Source organism: Malaclemys terrapin, chromosome 2 (genome assembly GCF_027887155.1).
Source record: "Malaclemys terrapin pileata isolate rMalTer1 chromosome 2, rMalTer1.hap1, whole genome shotgun sequence".
Taxonomy (NCBI): Eukaryota; Metazoa; Chordata; order Testudines; family Emydidae; genus Malaclemys; species Malaclemys terrapin.
In genome coordinates, this window is record NC_071506.1 from 5268054 (window position 1) to 5287190 (window position 19137).

Sequence of the window (19137 nt, forward strand, 5' to 3'; positions counted from 1 at the left end):
ACATACCCCGTTCCTTCAGCCTTTGCTCATCTGGCTGGCATTCCATCCCTTTGATCAGCTTTGTCGCTTGCCTCTGAATCCTCTCCAGTTTCTCTACATCCTTTTTATATATTGGTGACCAAAATTGGACCCAGTACTCCAGTTGAGGCCTAACCAGCGCCAAGTAGAGCAGTACGGTCACCTCCCGTGACATGCATGCTGTGCCTCCATTAATGCAACCCAAAATTGCAATTTCTTTTTTTGCAACAGCAGCACATTCCTGACCCATGTTGAGTCATACTGACTCCCAGCTCCTCAGCGGTGCTGCTGCCAAGCCAGTTAGCCCCCCAGTCTGTATTTGTGTGTTTGGGTTTTCTTCCCTAAGTGCAGCACCTTACATTTGTCTCTGTTGAATTCCACTTTGTTGTCTGTAGCCCAATTCTCCACTTTATCAAGATCCCTTTGAATTTTAGCTCCATCCTCCAGAATGTTTGCAACCTCCCGCTGCTCCAGTTTTGTGTCATCTGCATATCTGATCAGTGTGCTCTCTGTTCCTACAGACAGGTCATTAATAAAGATGTTAAATAACATGGACCCAAAACAGATCCCTGTGGAACCCTATATGAGACCTTCTTCCAATCCGACATTATTTCATTCTGCGGTTGTTTAAGCAATTATGTATCCATTAATAGTAGTTCTGCCGAGCCCACATTTCTCCACCTTACTGATCAGAACGTCATGTGGGACTGTGTCAAAAGCCTTGCAAAAGTCTAGGTACATTAATAGTCAATTGCTGCAACCAGTTTTAATTAGGACTAAAAATTCCTTCCTGGTGGTGCAATAATTTATCATTGGAGAATCATGTAATTACTTCCAAGAGTCCCTCCCTGGTGATGTACTTGTTCTCTCCACAGACTTCAGAGCTTGGCTGCAAGATATCCCACCCTTCGTATTGCTGCTTGTCCTGAGGGCAAAGCTGCTCCCAACGTATAAGCCCCTGTTTCTCTACCTAATATGAAATCTGGGGATGGGTAAATTGTGAGACAGCCTGCTCTCGTGAGGATTCTAACTCAATATGACAGATTTAAATGGGTGGGAAAATCTCTCAGATGCATCATCTGACCCATAAGAGGTTTGTGCATTGCTAAGCCCACGTTCTGCGTGTAAGACCAGCAGGAGTCCACAGAGGTAAAAGTTTCCGGGCAGCACCTGCCTATCTCTGCTTGGAATCCTGGCAATCCCTAACGCATTCAGCTCTCTCTTCCTAAGGAACGCAGCACCTGGACAACTAACCAAGGGCTTCTTCAACCCGGGGCGGTAGCGGGGTCATGGGGTCATGTTTCTAGCCCTCCTGGCTGTGCAGAAAAGCTAGAAAACATGACCCAAGTGTAACCTCGAGGCAAAGAAAAAGACGCCCCCACCTGCTTTTTTAAAACCTCATGATTTTTAAGCCAATCTCATGATTTTGGGGGGTCTACCCCACCACCCCTGATCTTTGTACCCCTCACCTCCCTCACCTTCTCTGCCCCCTCTCCCTTTACCATTCCCCTTTCTTACTCCAGCAACCCCTTCTTTGCCCCGCTTCCACCCCGAATGGTCCACTCAAATCCCCTCCCAGCTAAGCATTTATAATACAAACAAGACCAATACGTTAGAAAGATAACACATGAAATATACGAGCCAGGAACCTGCTCTCTCCCTAATCATTCCTGGGTCTTATGCCTGCCAGACCCCTGATCACTTTGCTTGTATGGTGCATCCCTTTCCTGCACCCTTTGCCTTTTGATCTAATTAAATGGTAAGCAACATGGGGCATGGACCAGGCCTTCCTTCCTATGCATGTGTGCGGCACTCCGTCCGATGGGATCATGCTCCTGACCGGGGCAATAGAGATAAGTAATCAAGAACAATCATTCATTTCCCCCTAGTAATATCGACTAGCTTTGGTGATTGCGTCATGCTGACCATGTAAGCTCCTGCTTCTTGCCTTAGAAGCCCTGTGAGATGAGACGGCCTCCCAGCAGGACATGGTGTGGTACCTCATTGCCCCGTTTTTACACACATATCCCAAATTTTCATTGGCTACACACTAAAACACGTCCATGGTTTTTCATTGTTGGTTTTCTTTATGTGCCCAGGAATGATGATTAGTGGAATACGTAACCAAATTTTTTGTTAATTGGATTCCCACCGGTACCACTGGATATATATCAATAGTTAGACTGGGGTGTACAGTTACTACATATGAACCAAATGGCTTGTAGAACCGTCTGATTTTTATTTAGGGCCAAATTTACCAATTTCCACCACGCCATTAATTGTTTTTTCCCTTCTGTTACATTTTCTAACAACTTTTTTATTTTCAAAGGCAAATTTTCTTGCATACCTTTCCACACAGGTCGACTGTGTGTTGTGTGAAGAACTACTTCCTTTTATTTGTTTTAAACCTGCTGCCTATTAAAATATGCTACTTAATTAAAATCCTATTAGGGCTCCAAAAGGAGCCACAATAGGTTGTGTTTTCTTTTTCAGATCGCTGTGTGTTTTGGAAGCAGGAGTTGAAAGTGGACAGAAATCAGAACTCTGGTGGAAGTTGACTGTGTCCCTTTTAAGACAGAGTCTCTGAGCTCTGCTGATGGCAAGCCAGAAAGCATCCCTGTCAATGCAAATTACCTAGCTGATGGAGGAAGGAGAGAACTACCCATAAATGGCAGCACAAAGGAACTGCAGATAATGAACATACCTGGTCAGCAAACAAACTACCTGAAAGCAAAAGGCTCAAATTCTGACCCTCCAGAGGAAGGTGGAAAAAGAAGTCAAACCTAAAAATAAGAGAGGGACAAGTTAACCCTAAGTAGAAAAGAATATACTTTTTGTGTGTATATGCAGTGCTGAAATCTGAAGACAGGTACAAAAGGGGTCTACTTATATGCATGACACCCCTACCTTTTCATTCACCAAAACCCCCAGGATATAATTCAATTAAAAAGCTTATGCAAAAATTTCAAGAGAACATTGAGCACGCTGGCCTCGAAAACAAATTGTCTAAAGAAAAGCGTTGGTATAATAAGATACTTTTAATAGATTTGATGTTAATATTAAACAATGGGATAAATGTAATGTTAATAAGTACCCCTGTAACACCGTATAGTGTGTATAATGTTTAAAAAAAGCCTTTAAGGTCATATGCTAATGATGCTTCTCAGGTATTACCTGTGAATAAACTTAAAGCTTAGCACAGCAGAAAAAACGTTACAAACTTGGTCTGCTGTATAAAAAGAAAAACGCAGGTACACCACCTCATGAATTTAATAACTAAACAGTGGGATAATTTCCCCTAAACCCTTAAAAGGTAGAAGCCATTGAAACCTGGCCTGCCTATAGAACAAAAACACAGAAAAGGTAGGGGTGCCTATATTAACCGGGTTACGCCTGGAGCCCTCTGGCCTGGGAAAAGGTGGGGTGCCCTAAAGTGTGCAGGTAACACCGTCACCCCCTTGCTTTGCACAACTTCGCCTGTGGGGCTCGTTAGTGAGGTTCACAGCAATGTTGCACGCCTTTCCACACCTTCAGGGCGGGCCAGGGAGAGGTGCCGTGGAGAAGGGTGGCACGTTGCCATGGTGTTGGTAGGGCCTGATTCACCATCGTCTTATCCCAGCTGTCTGCCTGCCGGATTGCCTGCACCGAAGGTTCAAACATCATGTCTCAGACCCTCAAAATCAGGCGATTTGGGGTTCAAAAAGACTATCTGGTTTTTTTGTTGGGTCCGTCTTTTGATTTTGAACTTCCCTGCCCATCCCCAGTGAGTGTGTGTGTGTGTGTGTGTGTGTGTGAGAGAGAGAGAGAGACAATTAATGCTGCCAACACACCCACATTGATTTGGCCTCCCACTGCAGGAGCACTCACCCCACATCTGCCCGTCCCCCCACCCAGCAATTAATTCTGCCCCAATCCCAAAATCAATCCCAGCTCAGCCCCCCACAGCCTCAACTCTGCTTCTCCTGCAGCTCCCGGGATTCATCTCCCTTTCCCAGGCCTGGGGGTGGGGCTGCAGCAGGGTCCCCTCTCCCCCGTTCCAGGCTGGGTGTTGCAGGGAGGGAGAGTAGGGCCTGGGACCTCCCTAAGTTGATGGGCATGTTCTGCTCTCTCCTTCACTCCTGCAAGAATAGCTGCAGCTCCTAGGAGTTGGAACTACCTGCTTTCTGCAGCAGCCCTGATTGGCTGCTCTTCCCAAGAGGGCGAGCAAATGGGGAAGGCAACCAATCAAAGGGTCCCCCCCACAGGTAGGGTTGAAATTCCTGAGGGGGCTAAAGCTTCATCCTCCACCTGGAGACGGGCTCCAGCCAGTGATGTGACTCCTGAGAACACTGCTAATGGACATTTAATGGCTGGGACACTGAACAAGAAAACTGTGGGCCAATTCCCCACTGCTTTATTCCAGCTTTGGTAGCAATCAGTGTGGAACTTGGAGAGAGGAGCACAGGTTGCTGGAGGGAAGGGTTTGGACGAGGCACCAAGAAGTCAGTCTGTGTGCACATGGCTGGAATGCTAAGCTGCAAGTGGAGTAGCTCTGTAAATAGCTGCTTTACTGAAGAGCAGGTTCAGTTGCATAGGAATGGAGGCCTCACGTGTTATTACCCAGCATGCAGTGCATGAAACGCTTGCATCCTGGGGTCTCTCCGGTGATATCTATGGCATGACAGAACAGTGTGTTGGCCACTCCAGGTGTTCAAAAATCATGAGTCAGGCCCCAAAGATCATGAGATCAGCTTATAAAATCATATTTGTTGAAAAATAAAAAGAAGGGGTTTTTATATTTGCATTCTGGTGATTGAGACTTAAGGGTGAACTTCATTCAAGTTTCAAGCTTCTCTCTGCAGTTGCGAGGGCTAGACACTTCCTTTCCCCCCCTCCCCCAAGAAAGCAGAGACTTTCATGAAATAACATGAATCCAAGAGCAGGGGCTTTAATAAAAATACCAAATAGCACTAGATGTGCAATAAAACTGTAAGAGTTGGAGACTATATTTTTTCCTGCATTTCCTAGTGGATGGGACAATTTTGATTTTATGAATATTTAAGGCTTCTAAAATGGACCCCAAGATGGTGTATGTTAGTGAAAACATGATATTCACGCACGCAGACAGAAAAGGAAAGGCCACCAGAAAACACTAAGACCACACCCACCTTGCCCTTTTTTCTACACGCCTCAAGTCTAGCTGGTCAAGTCTAGCCCACTCAGCCAATAAAGATGGACTCTGGCTGGACCTATTGTTGGGGTGGAAACTCCTGAGCTGAGGGGTTTCTATTGAGAATGCCTTGTCTCCAGCGGCCAAATCTAGAAACTGTTCCTATTGCCATAATTTATGTGTATTATGACAGCGTCTAGAGGTTCCGGCTGAGCTCAGGGCCCCTGTGGCGGTAGGTGCAATACAGACCCATAGTGAGAGATGGTCCCTACCTACAATAGTGGCCAATCGAGGGGCCTGCTCCAAAACCACATAGAAATCAATGGAAGGAGTTCTGTTGACTTGAATCAGACCCCATACAAACCATTTAGGGTTTTGCAGAACAACACCAGCACCTTGTATTGCACTTAGAAGCAAACAGGAAGTTATTGGTCTGATACACGCCCTGGTCATACCACCAGGCACGTAGGAACAATCAGCCGCTAGCCCCTGGTAGAATGCATTGACATAACCCACGCTAGTAACAGGCACTGATCTCAGATGCTGCTCACATTCTATTTGCCATGACTTTTGCCTCGCATCGCTTCCTTTTTTTAGCATTCCCCAGCTCTAACCACAGTGCTAACAATCTGATCAGAGATAAGACTGCAAATGTCCAACCAGGCGTGTCCTGACCCCTGAGAAATGATATGTAAGCAGGGTCTGAATGAGCTCTCCCCCAACATCTACTGATAAGCTGGGGGACAAAGACCTCACGACCAGACCGTATTTGCATAGACACACCTACTCTGCCTAGATGTCCAGCAGACAGAGCTGCTTTGCCAAAGTGATTGATTTGGGCTGGTTTGGGTTAAAATTCACTTTAGTACTGAATGCAGGGTAATGACAAGTTGCTATCCTTATTGTATGAATAAAGGGAAGCACTATACTCTACATGCCCTGATTGAGGGGGTCACCCTAACTTGAACCGCACTCGCTAAGGAAGGAGTACGGATGCCAAAGCCAAGGGACAGTCAGAGAGGGGTAGGGACAGATTCTGGTACTTGGTGAAGTGGGTGTTATTTATAGAATCTCAGGTAACATTTGACCCTTCCCCCGCCCCCCCCCACCATTGTTTAAAGATGCAGCTGAGTAGATTCAATGGAGAGTCCTCGTTTCTGCTCAATGATCTCTATAAGTGAAATTACTGATGAACAGGCCTAAGGACTGAGTCTGAGACCTGGTTGGGGGACAATGCAGAGACCGCAGTGGCCAGGAGGCTCCCCACCGCCCGATGAAATTGCAAAGAGCTGCAGCGGCTACAAAGGGGGCCAAGTGGTGGAACTTCTGAATACAGCATTGCAGAGGCGGTGGTGGTGAGCAGTTGCCGAGATTACCGTGGTGAGAAGAGATAAAGGCGGCTGGCAGAGGGGCAGCAGTGGTGAGCAGCAGCAAAGGGGGCAGCAAGTGGTGGCAAAGGCAGTGGGCTTCAGCAGCACCAGAGACACTGCTCAATTCTCCCTTCGGGGCTGGGAGGTGAAGCCCGCACCCCTGAATTCTGGGACTTTGCTGACTTTGGACAAACAACGGGGAATGGGGTGCAGCGGAGGGAAAGGGGAGTGGTGTGTTAAAGGGGCATTCGTTCGTTGGACTTTCTCGCTGCAAGGTGGGAAACTGAGGCAAAAGACGCTGCCTAACATATTGTGGGTGGGTGTTTGCTTATGGTTTGCATGCTTTGGAATTGTGGTGGTGACGTTTTCTCACATTAATGCCGTATTCCCTCTGCCTTTTAATACTGTTTTCTTTTGTTATACCCAGATTCTGTGCTTGCGAGTGGGGTAAAATTGCTTCTTAAAAGCGCCTGGGGCTGGTGCTTATTTTCCCAGATTACTGGGTGCGGGCTCGACCCAATTCTCTTTTGTAATGCTCAGAGGAACCCCTACACATTGAACCCGGCCCTGGTGGCTCCTGGCAGAAGAGTGACATATGGAAACAAAAGCAATCAAGGGCCAGGACCTTTCACTCTGCACCGGGCCCATCACACCACCCTGCCAGTGCAGGGCGAGACAGAACCGAGCCTCCCACACACATTCCGCCCCTCCCAACCCCAGCGTTGTCCCAGCCCAGCGGGACCCAGCCTTCAAAATTGCTGTCTCCCTAGTCACCGAATCCAAGCAGGGAGATTTATATCCTGCCCCGGGAGAAGCTGCTCACATCAGGACGCTGCCAAGATCCAGGGAAGATGAAGGTTGTCCTGGCTGTCTTGTTGGCTATCGTCCTGTGCGCACAGCAAGGTGAGACGTCGAGAGAGGCTCCTGGGCTGCTTGACAAACAAGATCCTGAGCAACTGGGGGCCCCGGGGATGCTGCCGGCCCACCAGACCCAGCCCGGCCCAGCTAGGGGACCGGCAGCACCAGGGCAAGGAAGGGGGTGAGGCAGCTTGGTGGCAGGGCCCCACGGGTGCGCCGTGGTGAGAGCCAGTGGGTTGGAGCAGGGAGCCAGGCCAGTCCTGCAGTACAAGATACGCTGCTGTGATCTCCCACAACCCAGGGGCAGCACCCAACTCCCCCCACCTCCGTTACACTTCTGAAAGCACGAGCTGCTTCTCCAGGGGCACCCATCTCGCAGGGGCAGGACCCAAATCCCCTTCCCCTGCCCCCCCAGGTGTAACATCCCCCAGCCTAGCAAAGGGTTTTCGTGGATTTTGTGGCTCCTGTACGACCTCATCCAGAAGATGGGGAATCAGGGCCACATCAGGGGGGAGGGATAGCTCAGTGGTTTGAGCATTGGCCTGCTAAACCCAGGTTGTGAGTTCAATCCTTGAGAGGGGCATTTAGGAAGCTGGGGCAAAAATCTGTCTGGGGATTGGTCCTGCTTTGAGCAAGGGGTAGGACTAGATGACCTCCTGAGGTCCCTTCCAACCCTGAGATTCTATGATCTTCATCTCTGGGCTAGCAACAAGGATATGAGACACTGTCATAGCGCATGTGGCAGAGATGCAGCAGGCGATGGGTGGTGCTGTGGGAAAGCCCTGCTCTCAGTCTCCTGCAAGCCAACGAGGCTCGAGCTCAGCCTGGAAGTGAATGTTTTTGGTGGGGGGAAGAGGAAGACGTTGCCACCCTCATCCCCGAGAAGGGCGTTTTTCAGGGAGGTTTCTGTGCGCCGATAACTCAAACCCAGCATTGTTTAATAGCTTCTGTGGGTTAAGCGCAGGGCACAAAGCCAGGCGCTGCTGGGTATTAATTCTGGCTTGGCGGCTGACTCTATTCCTGTTCAAGTCACTGGCAAATCTCCTATTGACTTCAGTGTGTGGCCCTTGGCTAGGGTGACCAGATGTCCCAATTTTATAGGGACAGTCCCAATTTTTGGGTCTTTTTCTTATATAGGCCCCACCCCCGTCCCGATTTTTCACATTTGCTGTCTGGTCACCCTACCCTGGGTGCATGCAGCTGTCTAGTTAGTTCACATGATTTCTTTTTCCGGTCGGTATGGTGATGTTAAGGGGGTTTTTGCTGCAGCCCTGCAGGTGGTTCTAGTGGGCTTTGGTTTGGTGTCCGAGCGGGTTTGTTTTGGTATTTTGATTATTTCTATTATACAGTCGCACCTAGAGGCGCCAACCTAGGGCAGAGCCCAGGGCTGCCAAGAGGATTCTGGGGGCCTGGGGCAAAGCAATTTCTGGGCCCCTTCCATAAAAAAAAGTTGCAATACTATAGTAACATGTATTTGGAAATGTAAAAAAACCCAGTGAAATACATTCCAAAATTAATTTTTAATAATTTGAAAATACACAAAATACATTATTTAAAACCATTAAATGCTTTAATGGTAAGTATACATTTGCAATTACATAATGGGCTGTCGCTGGGTGATGGTGATGGTTGGTGCCAATGGGCTGTCGCTGCCTGGGGGTGGCGCTGCTGTTGCCCAGGGCTGGGGGGGGAGCTGGGCTCTAGGTTGGGGGGTGCCCGGCTCACAGGGACAGGGCTCAGGACTGTGGGGAGATGGGGTCAGGGGGGTGTCCGGTTTAGAGGGGCTGGACTCAGAGCTGGGGGTCAGGGCTGTGGGGGGGATGGGGTCGGGGGTGTCCAGTTCAGAGGGGCTGGACTCGGAGCTGGGGGTCAAGGCTGTGGGGGGGATGGGGTCAGGGGGTGTCCGGTTCAGAGGGGTTGGGCTCGGAGCTGGGGGTCTGGTATGTGTGGGGGATGGGGTCGAGGAGGTGCCCAGCTCAGAGGGGCTGGGCTCAGAGCTGGGGGTCAGGGCTGTCGGGAGGATGGGGTTGGGGGTGTCTGGCTCAGAGGGGCTGGGCTCGGAGCTGGGGGTCAGGGCTGTGGAGGGGATAGGGTCGGGGGGGGTCTGGCTCAGAGGGGCTGGGCTCGGAGCTGGGGGTCAGGGCTGTGAGGGATGGGGTCAGGGGGTGCCCGGCCCCGGCCCCTTACCATGCCGCTTCCCCCCTCTCCCAGAGCCTCAGCGCGCCGCGTCCAGGAGCGGCCCCGGACAGCGCTGCAGCGGCGTGTTGTCTCCAGCGGGGCCTGAGCTCCCGCCGCTTGGCTGCAGCTCGCAGCCCTGCCCCCTTACCAGCTGAGACGCCGGGGGATGGGGGAAGACGGAGGCGGGGGGAGCCTCCGACATACTCGTGGGGGCCCCTTCGGTGTCCGGGGCAAATTGCCCCACTTGCCCCCCCTCTGGGCAGCCCTGGCAGAGCCCCCTCATGCCAGGCATTGCACAGGTACATAGTGAGAGCGTGGAGGGGGTCGCTCACCCTTGTGGCTAGGTGGGGATGTGGCAGCCTCTTTGATTCAGTCCCCCCTGTTGAAAGCCCCTCAGAGCCTGCAGTGATTTGCCCCGTCTCATGACTCAGCCCTCTGGCCAGGTCACTGTATTCCTCACCTCCCTCCAGCCCACTTTCGCAGAGCAGCTCCTCCTTGAGCTGCTGCCGGCCGGTTTGAGCCGATACAGTGTCCCCTCAGACTTCCTGGCAGGCCCCTTCTGCCTGGGCCGCGGGCTCTTACCAGCTGTTGGTGGCCTGCCAATAATTCACAGCTGAGGAGGTGTCTACTCCGTCTCTTAATCCCTTATTGCTGTGGCAGGATGGGGCTTATAAACCTCCTCACACAGAGCTTACAATCTAAACAGGCAAGCCAGGCAATAGATGGGTGAAAACGAGCATTATTAGCCTCATTTTACAGCCGGCCAACTGAGAGGCAGAGAAATGAAAGGCCTGATCCAAAGCCCGCAGGCGTCAATGGAAAGACGACCATGGTCCTCACTGAGCTTCCAATCAGTTCTTAGTGCTTCAGCGATGGTCACCAACAAAGTTCATGGAAGAACCTGTCTCTCCTGGCTTCCTCTGCCTTTAACCACAAGGACACCTTTTCTCTCTCAGTTTTGCTCTGGTGGTACGACGCACTGAACGCTTTCCCTACCCCCAGATCCAGTGTGAGAGGGAAGTTTTACTGCAGTTTGGGAGCACGGCTGAAGGGCAGTTGTTGCAGGGTGGGTGGATCGATTTAGAACCGTGGTTCTCCTCTCACCTCATGGGTGTCAGTGGGCTAACTCCTGGCCGACACTACAGTCAATGAGAGAGCTGGGCTGCTGGAGTGGCCACACCACTATCCATGTCTAACTCCTCCGTGTCTCCCTTCCACAGCTGACTCGCTGTGGTGCTTCATATGCGAAAACCAATCCAGCAACTGGAGCTGTTTGAAGATCACAAAGTGCTCGGCTGCGGACAAGTACTGCCTGACGACTGTTGGTTATGCTGGGATTGGTACGTGCCAGGATCGCTGACTGGGAACTAGGGAATAACTCCCGGAGAGTGGAGAACAATGGGGTTTTGTACACATTTTTCACAGTGGCTTTTGCTAGGGGACGGGTCTAGGATTTATTGACCTCGCAGGAGACGCATGTTAGGAAGGTGGAGAACTTTACGGGACTGAATGCGCACCCCTGGTTCAAACACTCCAACCTTTGTGGGGTATGAAATCCAGATCCCAATGAGAGAGGGGGATGGGAAGGTTGAGAGAGAGGTGAATGGAAAGATAAGGTTACTGTAGTCTCCTAGAGACTCCTGGAGATCAGATCTAAATCCTTTCCTGCATTGGCTCTCAGACCTCAGGGAGAGACCTCTTAATAATAGTTTTCTGTTTCTTCTCCTTGGTTAAGGCATGTGGACAGCCAGGAGGCGAATCACCAAGAAATGCTCCCCAACCTGCCCGGAGTTCAATATCAACCTGGGCTTAGCCTCCTACTCCACTACCTGCTGCAAGAGCTCCTTGTGCAACCTGAGTGGGAAGCCGGCACCCAAGCCAGGTTCTCCTCAGTGATGGGGTAAGAGGATCGGGGCCTTTCTTAGAGCTGGACTGTGATGTGCTGGGAAAAGAGGGGCTTTAACCCTGAAGAACCTGCTCTGATTTCCCCAGCAAGAGACCGACACCTTCTGTGCATTGGGGTTAACGAAGTATCCTATCAGCCAGGCTTTGCCTCAAAACTTCTGAACAAATAGCTTCTCTGTTGCCTTTCACACTGGGGTTCTGTTACCTGGCCCAGCTCTTGGAAGATGTGCCATCTTCTACTGTGCGGTCTTAGGTGCTGGACCGGGCTGAACGGCGCTGCCACCTATGGCCAGGCGAGGCAGGAGGACACTGAGTGATATTCTGCAGAAAGGGGTTCTGGTGCAATGCCAGACAGTTTCTATAATATTTCCTTTCCTACAGACATTTCTAGTCAGTGTTACACTCGGAAAACACAGGCCAAGGACCTGCCCCCCAAATAATTCCTAGAGCAGAGCTTTTAGAATAACCTCCCCTCACGATTTAAAACTTGCCAGTGATGGAAAATCCACCGTGACCCTTGTTAAATTGATCCAATGACTAATTACTCTCACTGTTAAAAATGGACACCTGCTCTCCAGTCTGAATGGGTCTAGCTTCAACTTCCAGCCACCGGATCGTGTTAGACCCTTCTCTGCTAGAGCGAAGATCCCGTTATTAAATATTTGCTCCCCAGGCAGGAACTTTTAGACTGTGATCAAGTCAGCCCCGAACCTTCTCTTTGTTACGCTACCTCGTTTGAGCTCTTTGAGTTTATCACGATGGGGCATGTCACATTGGTTGCAATCTCAATGGTGAAAAAGGAATTAAAATTCGTAGGCAAAATTATGAGACTCTCCCCAGCCCTTCACTGTCTGCTTCTGGTGAAGGGAGCATCCCCTCACCCCGATTTTCAAATCCTAGCCCCAGGTTCATTGTAGCAGGAGAGGCAGTGTGGCCTGCTAGAAGGTTCTGGACTGGGACTTAGAAGCCCTGGCTTCTGTTCCCAGCACTGCCCCTGGCCTGCTGGGTGACTCTGGGCAAGTTGCTTCCATGTCTGTAAACAGGGGACAATAGGACTGAGCTCCTTTGCAAGGCGCTTGAGATCGACGGATGGAAAGCGTGGGAGAAGCACTAGGGAGGGTTATTATTATTACAACCAAGTGTCTGGGCCTCAGACTTCACCTCCGGGCAGCTTCCAGCCCTGTAGATCATTCTACCTCTTCCGACCCCATTGCCTTAGCCAGGCAGCCATCCCTGGCTCTCTTCTGTCAGAGCGCCTCTGCCCGCAATCACACCTCTCTCTCCACATCCAGTTACGCCTCTTCCTCTTGGCCAAGCTCCCGCTTCCCTCTCAGCCACTTCCTGTTTAGCTGTGGTGACACTTTTTATATAGATGCACTTCTCTGCATGCATTTTTAACCCCTCCGTCGTCCCCCTCTCTGCGTGCCTTGAGCGGGCAGACTCCCAGATTCAGCACCATCTCCTGGACAGACAGGGCCTCCAAGACAGCTGTGCTCCCCCTTGGGCAAGAGCTGCATTGCCAAGCCAAGCTCTGCCCCTCTCGCTCCTTCTTTGACCCACCCTTCTCTTTTGTCTCTCCTGTTCATATCCACGATCCTAGACCCTTGGCCCTCCTTCTCTTCCCACATCTGCAGATCTTCCCACTGCCACCCAGGTGCTGCCTCGGCCCCTGTTCTGCTGAAATCCCACCTCCTCTTTTGCCTGGACATGTACAATTCCCTCCCTTCCCAAATCCGAGCCGCCGGGACTCCAGGAGATGCTGGCTTCTCCTCTGCAAGATGTGTGAACTCACCGTCTGCATTCTCCAACAACTCCCTGGGCTCCCCATTAATTTCAGGACCCAGTTCAAAACTGCCCTCCTGGTGGGTAAAAACTCCCCCATCTGTAACATGTTTTCCTCCAATAAGTTATTCTGCCACTAGATGTCTCTCTGTGTTGTGCAGAGTTGCAAACTGAGGGAGGGCCCCTGGTAAACAAGGGAGACAAAGAGAGGACCTGAGTTGAGTGGAAGCCTATTTCTTTGTGTCTGGGATTGTAGCTGTCTACTTTAATAAATGATTCCTGGTTAAGCTGGATTATGATTCTGTATAGCAGGAATCTTCCGGGATTCGCTCTCTCTCATCAGTCTGCTCCCCTTTTGGCTCCCTCCACTCCCCTAACACTGGCCTTTCTGGCCCTTGTCACCATCACCCAGCTGTTGGCGTGAGTGGCTTCTTCTCCACACATTCTGCTATGTGGCACAGCCGTCTTTTATCTGTGCATCAGCCCATAATCTCTTTGAAACATCATCTAATAATGCACGTTTTTCTCCCTTCCCTGAAGCAGTTAACCTCCCGCTCCCTCTGGCATTGCGCTTTATGATTGAATGCTTTAATTTACTCACCATACAATGTTTGTGCGCCAGGTGTTTTCTGTACCTTTTACAGCATACCAGTTGGAGCCTTGCACTGTGCCGCTCTGCAAAAACTCTGTGGAATCCCATGTGTGTGACAGATAATAAATGCAACCAACATTTGATAGCCCTGGAGGATACTTGTCCTAGAACTATGAACTGGTCAGGTTTTGTTTGGTAGATCGTAATTAAAAATAATTTTTTCTTCGCTGAAAAGAAGTTTCTCTGTGATTCTTTTAAGCAGTCATCAGTATCACATAAAGAAAACAGGTATGGGCCTATTTAAAGACAAAAGGCCAGGTTCTCTTCTGAATATTGGCTCCTATATAATAGGAATAATTAATGGAGATATCCCATCTTGTAGAAGTGGAAGGGACCTTGATAGGTCATTGAGTCCAGCCTGCTGCCTTCACTAGCAGGACCAAGTACTTATTTTGCCCCAGATCCCCAAGTGGCCCCCTCAAGGACTGAACTCACAACCCTGGGTTTAGCAGGCCAATGCTCAAACCACTGAGCTATCCCTCCCCCCTGCTTATGCTGTTAGAATCTGACTGTGATGGTCCAGCTGAAAAGTCCCCTAGTTGGGGAAACACAGCTGACATAAAGCCATCATTGGCAGCTCTTACATTGCCTGCCCCTCTCCAGTGTAACTGGTGTGTTGGGGGCAAGAAGGGGCAACTAGAGTCCACCAATCTTCACCTGGTGTATGATCCCGTAGGCTCCACTGCTAGCTGGCATAAATTAGAGCAGCCACTAAGCTGCTGTAGTTCACACAAAGGCCCAGGCCAATGCCAGTGCAGATTGGTCCATGAAATCAGAGAACTGTAACTGGCTCCTTGCCAGTATATCCCTCCCACGTCACACCGTCTGCAACAAGTGGCTCTCAGCATAGGAGAGACACTAGCTTTAACTACTGAATTTCAACTGGGATCAAAGAGACTTTGGTGGTGAAGGAACAGGCGTAGGGGCCAGGAGATCTGGGTTCTGTTATAGGGTAAAGCTCTGTGCGTCAGTTTCCCCATTTATAAAATGCCTATTTTGAAGGCTTAAGTGGGACTGAAGTGGTGCCGAGGCTTTTTGCCGGCTTCCTGCACAAGGCTGAATTCGCCCTGACATTTGCAAAGTGCTTGGAGATCACAAGATGGAAAGTAGCTGTCCACTGAATGGAAAAGTACAAGGTATTGTTCTTCTAGCCTGCGAGGGCTGGGACAGAATGGGGATCAAGAACCCCCAGGCATATTAGAAAGTCGGCGCCTCTGGGCTGGAGGATGGGTCAGATGAGGAGTGAAGTTCTGAAGCAGCTGTCCAAGGGGAGCTGGGGGGGCAAAAAAACCGAACGTGTTTCAAGACTGTGTTTGATAAGTTTATGGAGAGGAGGGTATGATGGGACTGCCTACAATGGCGACTGCTAGCAGCAAGTATCCTCAACGGCCGGTGATGGGACACTAGATGGGCAAGGCTCTGAGTTACTCTAGAGAATTCTTTCCCAGGTGTCTGGCTGGTGGGTCTTGTGCACATGCTCAGGGTCTAACAGATCGCCATATTTGGGGTCAGGAAGGAATTTTCCCCGTGTCAGTTTGCTAGACACCCTGGAGGGGGCTTTCCCTTCCTCTGCAGCATGGGGCATGGGCCATTTGCTGGTTTGAACTGGAGTAAATGGTGAACTCTCTGGAACTTGAAGTCTTTAAATCAAGCTTTGAGGACGTCAGTAACTCAGCCAGAGGTTCTGGGCCAATTACAGGAGTGGGTGGGTGAGGTCCTGTGATGTGCAGGAGGTCAGACTAGCTGATCACAATGGTCCCTTGTGGTCTTAAAGTCTATGAGAAAGATGGCTTTAAAGGCCACACTGCATCTGACATGCAATGGAAACGCAGATTGAAGGACCTGTCTGATCAGGGAAGAGAGACTTTCCCCTCCAGAGCAGAACTGGTCCAGAACCGGAGTTTCTGTTCTGCGGGATATCCTGACATCTTGAAAAAAAATTAATTCCAAACTGGAACGAAAAACCGAGATGTCCCACTAAACGGAATTTTTCAAAAAAATTAGTTTGGGATCAGTTGAAAGGTTTCATTTTGATACGGTCAAAAGGGCTGGATTTTGATCTTTAAAAATATTTCTATTTTTATAAACAAATTTCTGACCGAAAAGCCAAATATTCCATTCCAAAAATGCCAACAATGGAATGGTTTGATATTCCCCGAATGCTATGTTTCCATTTCCCCCCCTCGAAATGAAATGTGGCCAAAATCGACATGTTCCCGCAGAAAGTTTCGATTTCAACCAAGTGGCATTTTTCAGGAGAAAAACCTTCCCCTTGAAAATTGAGATTAGCTGGAGCCAAAGGAGTGTAACTAAAAACCAAGAAGAACTCCACGAGGGGGAGCTGATGTTACCAAATAGTGACTGGTTTGTAAAACAAAGCTTCTTAATACGGGCTGTTTGCAGACGGAATCCTACACTGACTCGTGGGGCGTTCAGCAAGGCATAGGCAGTAGGGGAACAGAGTAGCAGAAATGGCACAAGGAAAGGTTCCTGGAACAGGCGTGAAGCCAGCAGAGACCTGCGCAGCCAGAAGAAGGCCAGCCAGGCTAGGAGAAGCATTTGATCCATTTGTGTGGCAGTCCTGAGGCTGATGTTTGTTATGTTCACACAGGAGCGGTGGAAGCTCCCTTAAAGTTTGGGGGGATGGCATAGGCGTCCGAACCACGGCCCTGCCTTCCTGTGCCGCTCCTTCTCCCGCAGCCCCCACCTTCACGCTGCCCCTTCTCCCAGAGCGCCTACCCTTGTGCCCTTTTAAAAGTGATGGGGCCATGGCTTCCTGCCCCCGTGCCCCCATTCCTGCATGTTCACATCATACACACAGACAGTTAGACAACCCCTCTCCCCAAAGTGCCTCTTCCTGTAAGTACCTACATGGTAAACAAATATTTAATAATTGACTCTACAATCTAGCAGAGAAAGATCTAACACAATCCAATGACTGGAAATTGAAGCTAAACCTATTCAGATTGGAAATAAGGGGCAAATTTTTTTTAACAGCGAGGGTAATTAACCATTGGAACAATTTACCACGGATTCCCCATCACTGACAATTTTTCAATCACGTTTGGATGTCTTTCTAAAGGGTCTGCTCCAGGAATTGTTTTGGGGAAGTTCTTTGGACTCTGTTATAGAGGAGATCAGGGCCCCTTCTGGCCTCGGAATCGATAGGGCTGTCGATTAATCGCAGTTAACTCACGCTATTAACTCAAAAAAATTTAATTGTGATTTAAAAACTTAATCGCGATTAATTGCAGTTTTAATCACACTGTTAAACAATAGAATACCAATTGAAATTTATTAAATATTTTTGATGTTTTTCTATATTTTCAAATATATTGATTTCAATTACAACACAGAATACAGAGTATACAGTGCTCACTTTATATTATTTTTATTACAAATATTTGCACTGTAAAAATGCAATACATTTGAAAATGTGGAAAACATCCAAAAATATTTATATAAATGGTATTTTATTCTTGTTTAACAGCGCAATTAATCGCGATTAATCTTTTTAATCACTGGACAGCCCGAGTTGCAATGCAACACTACTTTATTTCTTAGAATCCAGGAATCTAACACACTGCAACCAAATACAGAGAGAGACAAAGCAGGCTGCTCCCTAATGCAGCAAGGCACAACTCCCCCCACTTTGCTCCAGACTGCTGTTTCGCAGACTCTTGAGGACCCAGATCGCATGCTTCCCTCGGAGAACCCTAGCCTACAAGCAAGACCAGGAAACACTTTCCAATATAAAGCGATTGCTTGTAATTTTAACACGGTTTTCAATACAGCACAATGATGAACATGTGCCTGCCCCCTTGAAGATGCCACCTGACCACAGTGGTACCCCATGCTGCACTTGCGGGAGAGCCCGTGGCCTTGCATAGGCCTGCCGCAGGGGGCACAACTGGCTGAGTGGATCAGGAGAGGAGTTTACTAAAGGCCACGTGGCCAAATGGTCCATTTTCCCTGCTCTTTGGGGCCATTTGGTTATTGAAGCAGAGCGCGGTAGGATGGCCTGGTGGCTAAGGCACTGCACCAGGACCTGGAAGCAGGCAGCAGATTCCGCCGCTAAAACACGGGATTCCAGCAAAGTGCTCAACTCTGCTAAGTAGAACGGCAGAACGCACAGGGCCCAGCCTCCAGGCTGGAGCTCGGGCGGGTCTCCGATGCCTGCACACTCGCACGTCTTTTAGGGAAAGGGATCTTTTACTGCGGCTGGTGGAAAACCCTCGTGGTCTGGCTGCACGGCCAGCTTTGCTGATCTACTCTGGGGGCTGGGGAGCTCTCCATGCAGCTGCACAATATGGTGCTCTGTCAGTACATAGGCCTGTTTGCTTGCCCGAGATAGAAGTTTGGGTTTGACTCTTACATAGGGTTACCATACGTCCGGTTTTTCCCGGACATGTCCGGCTTTTCGGCAATCAAACCCCCGTCCGGGGGGAATTGCCAAAAAGCCGAACATGTCCAGGAAAATGCCGGCCGGGCACTTCCCCTCCCGCGGCGGCTCTGCTCCTCCCCTGACTCTTCGGCTCTGTTTAAGAGCCGGGCTGCCCGAGCGCTACCGGCTTTGGGCAGCCCCCTTGCCTCCGGACCCTGCGCCGCCGGAGCCCGGGAGGGGAAGTGCCTGGCTAGGGGCGCAGGGTCTGGAGGCATAGGGGCTGCCTGAAGCCCAAGCGCTACCAGCTTCACGGTTTGCCGGGCAGCCTCCAGACCCTGCGCCCCCGGCTGGGCGCTTCCCCTCCCGGGCTCCAGCTGTGCTGGGGAAGCGCCAGCCGGGGGCGCAGGGTCTGGGGGCTGCCCGGTAAACCGTGAAGCCGGTAGCACTCGGGCAGCCCTTTCCGCGTGGCTGGGAGTGGGAGGGAGGAGGGGGCGGGGTTAGGGTGGGGTTGGGCGGAGTTGGGGCGGGGCTGGGGGGTGGGAAATGGGCGGGGCCAGGGCCCCGTGGAGGGTCCTCTTTTTTTATTTGTTAAATATGGTAACCCTACTCTTACATCCCTACTAACACGTGTGAATGAAGAACAAAGACACCGTGTGTTGCTTCTGCCCAGCCAGATGGGTTTGTTAGTACAATGAGAAGAGCTAAGGGATTGAGTTAAAAGTGTCACAGGGTATGGTGGGGGTGTAATATACGAGCATACACTGAAAGGCGGCCTGGCTCTTTTCTCAAGCCATGGTCAAGCAACCAGTCAGGAGGGGCAACGGGAGGCGGGGGAAGGCGT

General features: G+C 50.2%; 1 protein-coding gene across 1 annotated transcript; it reads left to right on the plus strand.

Annotated features, from left to right (window-relative positions):
* Positions 1-7329: 7329 nt before the first annotated feature.
* LOC128831888 (lymphocyte antigen 6E-like) lies at positions 7330-14075 on the plus strand. Its single transcript, XM_054018745.1, has 3 exons — positions 7330-7440; positions 10794-10913; positions 11309-14075. The coding sequence occupies exons 1-3, from the start codon at positions 7389-7391 to the stop codon at positions 11467-11469; spliced, it is 333 nt and encodes a 110-aa protein (XP_053874720.1). The 5' UTR covers positions 7330-7388; the 3' UTR covers positions 11470-14075.
* The last annotated feature ends 5062 nt before the right edge of the window (positions 14076-19137 follow it).